Source organism: Diaphorina citri, unplaced genomic scaffold, assembly GCF_000475195.1.
Source record: "Diaphorina citri unplaced genomic scaffold, Diaci psyllid genome assembly version 1.1 scaffold482, whole genome shotgun sequence".
Lineage (NCBI taxonomy): Eukaryota > Metazoa > Arthropoda > Insecta > Hemiptera > Psyllidae > Diaphorina > Diaphorina citri.
The window spans coordinates 197810-203727 of NW_007377917.1; the positions used below are offsets into that span (position 1 = coordinate 197810).

A 5918-nucleotide genomic window follows, 5' to 3' on the forward strand; every position below is an offset into this window, starting at 1 on the left:
CAGCAATCATACGGAGAGTAGTCCTACCGCCCTCTTCTCTGTTTATTTACGAAAGGGTAAATCCACGCCCCAGTTGTGCCTCTTGTGATCTTTCATCGGGCAACTTTATAAACGTTAGCTTTATGCTCATGTTTTAAAAACATAGCAAACTTGGTTACAAGCGAGCCCTGTCCTTAGCTTGGCTGCTTGGATCGCGAATTATTCGGTCCGCGCGATGGGAGGTTCGAAGGTTCGATTGATCTGATCGAGAACAAAGACTACTAACCCGTAGACTCATAAATAGAGCTTTCGAGTGGTTTGAAGAATCGAGAATGGAGCCAACCACATCATGTCAGTTTTCCGCGAGCGGACCATTTTGTCCTCCGCACCCAAGTTAGGGTCGGCTCATACATATACCTTAAAATAGGAGTTTGTATATTAAACTCTTAAACTGGTGTTATTATCATCAATCATGGATGACAACCTCAAATTTCCCTGAAAAGTCAGGATACGCTCGTCATAAATTTATTCGTGATAATAAAATAATATAATAAATAATAATAATCAACTTACGGCTAGAGTTACACAAAATTAAAATCCGATCGAGACTAAAGAACTAATTAACCTGTTATTCATTATAAGAAGGAAATGGACGAAGGACATAAGAGGCCAGTTTCGAAACTCAACTAGTAGTCCCTTCCCTGTGCCTCCCGCACCGAACTCTTTTACTCTCCTTATTACCAATATGGTCGTACACGGAGGTTCTAGTGACCGTGTAAGTGGTAGACAGCCCAAATTCGGGACATCTTTTGTTTTCTTAAAATTTAAACATAAGTTGAATAGTATTTTAAAACAGTCCATTTAAAGTTAGGCTTCAAAATTTTAGTTTGGCGACGTTGTCTAGGTCCAAGCTAAAGGCCGCCCCAGTTTTTAACATAGTCGATAACCCATTTTAAACATAGTACCGTTTATACTAACTAAGGCCACCTAGCACAACAACCCAGCGGTGAGGTCGGGGAGCACTCTTTTATCACAATCGCATAAATTATATTTCGAGTACCGCTGGTGCGATTACTCAACTCTATAACCTGTTTAGCACTGATACGCAACACCTTTCGTTTTTTTCAAGCACTATATATCTGGTGTTTCTTTGCACGCCGTCAAATAAAGTATGGAAAAATAAATGTAGTTGGTTACGGTCGGATCAATCGAACCAACCATCGCGCAGCCGTGAACATTCGCGATGCGGCGCAGGCCCATATTCTCATTATGAATAATAAGCTATCCCTAATACTAATGAAAGGTACATGCTTTTATTACTAACAAATTGTATCGATAACCGGGACGGCGTTCTCGCTGTAATTTAGTTGGATGCATATCTTGACTTGTATCGGTGTCGACTTGTGTCTCTAATCGAACACTCTATTCTGTCTATATATTTAATTGCCTCAAGAACTAGATGGGTATGACCACATTTTTTTATAACTTCTCCTGTTAGCAGATCGAACATAGATTTAGACAGCATAGTCGCGACAGAGTTCGGATCCTGATGTTATGTTGTGGGATAAAGCACACTGGTATTTTGTATAAAAATATCCTATAGAAAAAAGAAAGGGTAATATAAATAAAGTTTCACACTACCCAAAACTATTCCCCTTTGACATTCGTAGCCATTTCCTTCTCTTCTCGCATCTCATCCCTCTTTCTATCGGCATGAGCTTTTAGCTTTTTAATAAAGAGTGATAAACCAGGCTAACAATGCTTAGTGAGAGAGTATTAAACTTCTCTCCTTGCATTAACGATTCCAGAATAAGGGGTTTCGTTTCTCCCACATGGGCATGCTACGACACAGACCACACGCGTCTAATCTAGCAGTTGTTTCATGACTACGAAATAAAAACGGAGGTGAAAAACTCATCTTGAAAAATAAAATGATTTGTTCCAGGAACGGAAGTGGTGAAAGCCAAGGCTGGCGCTGGTTCGGCCACCCTGTCCATGGCATATGCGGGTGCCCGCTTTGCTTTCTCTCTCATCCAAGGACTCAAGGGTGAATCCAATGTGATTGAATGTGCCTATGTCAAATCTGACGTGACTGAAGCCAGCTACTTCTCTACCCCCGTCCATCTTGGTGTAAGTAGAGCAAGTAGAATATGGGGATATGTTAAGGCTCGTTCCCACTTGTGAGCTTCACACGATTTTTTTACTTTCTTTTAGAATGACCTTGTTGGCAATGTATTGTAAATGAGTGTTTCCACTACACGCGACACAATTTTTTTTTCCGAACGACACAAAATGTCCTTGTAGGCAATGTAATTTAAATGAGAGTGTTCCCATTACACACGACCCGATTTTTTTTCCGAACAACACAAAATGTCCTTGTAGGTACCTCATGTAATTTAAATGAGTGTTCCCACTTACACACGACACGATATTTTTTTCGGACAAGTCGGAACGGGCCTTTAGCTGAAACCTACATGCGTAGTGCAAAAAATTCTTCTTTTTTTTTAAGTCAGCTCCCATGGCGTAATAGTCACTGCACTCGCCTTGCACGTGGGAGACTCGGGTTCGATTCCCGGCGGATGTAATTTAAATGAGAGTGTTCCCATTACACACGACCCGATTTTTTTTCCGAACGACACAAAATGTCCTTGTAGGTACCTCATGTAATTTAAATGAGTGTTCCCACTTACACACGACGCGATATATATTTTTTTTTTTCCGGACAACAAGTGGGAACGGGCCTTTAGCTGAAACCTACATGCGTAGTGCAAAAAATCCTTCTTTTTTTTTAGTCAGCTGCCATGGCGTAATAGTCACTGCACTCGCCTTGCACGCGGGAGACTCGGGTTCGATTCCCGGCGGGGTCAAGAAATTTGTGTCAAGAAAATGATTGACTCCGTGACTGGATGTTGCGGGGCCTACTCAGCCTCGTGAGGAAAATGAGTACCTATGACATATAAATGCGCATAGCGACCGGTGCCAGCATGCTAGGTAAACATTGGATGTTTGGATTATTGAGATATTGGGAAAAAACCTACAATGCTGCAGTGAGCACCAAAGTTGTGATATAATAACATAAACAAACTGCATTTACATTTACATTATGCTTTTCCTTAACTGACTATTATTAATCATTCAGGGTATCTCGAACCTCAACTCCCTTAATCCAAATTTCGAAGAATTCGACACTACTCGTCTAGGTATCTTATTCTCTTGCCTCTCTCACAGCAGAAACACTCAGACGTTGTGAAGTAGAGGTGGAAGTGGTAGAGTGGACTAATGACTCATTGAGTAGAGTGAGCCATGACGTCATTAACTCGGAACCTCTTCAGAATCTTCAGATTGAGAGTACTCTTCTGAGGGGAAATACTAAGATGGTGTTCTTGAGTACAAAATGATTTGGCGAAGCAGATGGGAACGATAGGTACCGACTTATAGGTATTAATGTAAAAGGGCTCCAAGAGTAAGGGGAAAGCTGTTTTGCTAGACAATGGTTTTAGATTTTGACCAATACCACGGTGCATTGGGCGAATCAATCTGGAAATCCAAAAAGTTTCCATTTGTTTAGAAGGTATCTATCAAATTTTAATCGAATTCTTCAACAGTGCTGCACTATCGATGGTTGTTCCAAAATAACGAAATCAAATAACGCGGAGGTTTTGTGGCTCGGACATTTTATTTTTGAATTCTGCGTAGGACGTAATCAAAAAACATGACAGAAACAATAAAATTATGGTCAGAATTTACGGTCTTTGAAGAGTGGACAGAGGTGGCCTTTTCTGTTATTTACTTTCACCTTGACCGCTTTATTGGGGGTGGATGGATTGTTGGGAAGAGATAGAGAGCAAGTGGAGATATTTTGAGAAGATAATGAAATCCTCGTGGTTTACCTAACCATTTATTAAATTAATCCCTCAATCGCAGTTGAAGGGTTTAGGAGCTTCAAAGTTTTGCGTAAAATATTCTTTGTCTCTTCAGTTTTTTTTTTTTTTTTTATTTTATTTTTGAATTAAGTTTACTTTGTGCAACAATAAAGCAAACTTCAGCGGAACTTTGAGATGAATAATGAAAACTAGCTGTCTTAAGGAAAAAGACCCAGACATTTTTTTCCAGTCACAGAGGTTAACACACTTTGGTTCAAATCCTGGTGGAGTCACAAAATTTCAATTGGTAGAGGATCTTTGTAATAGGTGACGGGGGAACTTTTTTATGTTAACTCGCAGAATACTTTGAATTTATTATTACACAATCTAACTGAAAGATTCAAGATTTATTTTCTCTGGACCCTCTACAATTCTCGACTAACTTTGCGCGTTGGAAGTAAAATACCTATTGACATTAGGTAGCTACCTAATTTGAATAGGGGTTACCATTGGTTGAAAGATGTGTATCTTACTTCAATGTAGTCAGCTCTTCATAAAAAATCTAATCACAGGTCCACATGATGAAGTAGCATCAGATTTTCCACTCCGATTGAAGCCCCATTCAATATTCCTATCTCAATCAATTCCTATTTCTCATACCAACTTGACCAAGTCCAAGAGCATTGAAAAACTCGATGTCATTGGGCCAGAGATAATACGACTGGTTGGGGCGTTCAGGAGTACCAAATAAGGAATAAATACGAGCAAGTTACCACTGACCCATTTGCTCTATTGGATTCTGCAAACTTTTTCCTTATAAGCCGCTCAGTGTTAGGATGTAAGCTGGGCTTGAAGTACTTCATTTGAGAGACTACAGAACCAAATATACTATAGTCTACTGATTTTATGAATCATCGCATAGAGGGATATACTATTTTCAGAAAGGAGGTAGTGCTGTGGGTGGGAAAGATATTCTGTGGAAAAATAGTCATTCGCCAAGGACAGTCGTATTTGTATCTCCAGTTAACTTTTCGGCGTCGTTTGGTCGTTCCAAAAAAGTGGGAAATCACATTGTAGGGGCAAAAATCCTGCGCATACAATGCAAGTAATTTCTAAAGACGAACCAGAAACATATTCTCCGATTGTGGTTTGGCATTTAACCCGAATAAGCACAGCACCCACCACACGGCACAAAGTAGCGAGAAATTTCCTAGTTGATCATAGCTAATCCTGTGCCCTAAAATCACCAAAGTATGGAAAAGTATTTTACAAGTTCAATAGCCAATGGAAAAGCAGAATTTTGAATTTGGACGAATCATATCGAAATATGGAATTGTAAATCTTTTCCATACTTTGGTGATTTAGGCACTGGTCGCTAAAATCAGCGCAGCTTTCAGATACCGAGCGTTTTCACCACCACCACTATTTGTTTCAAAATCACGCCAACTTCTGATTCAATCGGTTAATCAGACAAATCAAATGCTCGAAGATTATTTTCGTTCCGTTCCAATAATTATTTTTCGGATCATTGTGAATTGTCCCTTATTTGAACTTACGTAGTAGATAACATTTACAAACCTTACCGACACCAGGGTGCTCATTGGATAGAAAATGAATAATGGGTTTTATCTTGAATAAAAACCCTCTGCTGTGAACATCACACGACTTTCTTATCCTATTTGATCATGATGCTTATTGGGTGTTATTCGTACCCCAAGCTTTTAATATCTCTAACCGTTATCAGTAAGTAAAACCGAGCAGTGTCGAAAGAAAAACGGCCAAAATGCCCATCTGCAGCACCTATCCTAACAAAAGTTTCGTGTCGCATCCTTGTCACATTTGATTTTTCGTTCAGATTTTGTTTAATTTGTTAATTATTGTTAATTTGAAATGTTAACAATAAGGGATCGTTCTATAAATAATCTTATTTGAATTTTGTGGAAGTCACACATACGTCAATAATAATCTATTTAATGGAAGTCAACAATAGTATAGATACAGATTGATGATGTACAAGGGTTAATCAATAAAGGAAATCGACTCAGGGCTTGATGGATAGGACAATAACAAATTGTC

The 5918-nt window shown here is 39.2% G+C and overlaps 1 protein-coding gene across 1 annotated transcript in view; it reads left to right on the forward strand.

Annotated features, from left to right (window-relative positions):
- The window catches only part of LOC103509286 (malate dehydrogenase, mitochondrial-like), a 29981-nt gene that overhangs the window by 17799 nt on the left and 6264 nt on the right, over nt 1-5918 (forward strand). Inside the window, exon 4 of the mRNA XM_026823667.1 lies at nt 1925-2109. Within this exon, the coding sequence (XP_026679468.1) occupies nt 1925-2109 (185 nt within the window). The remainder of the gene's footprint in view (nt 1-1924; nt 2110-5918) is intronic.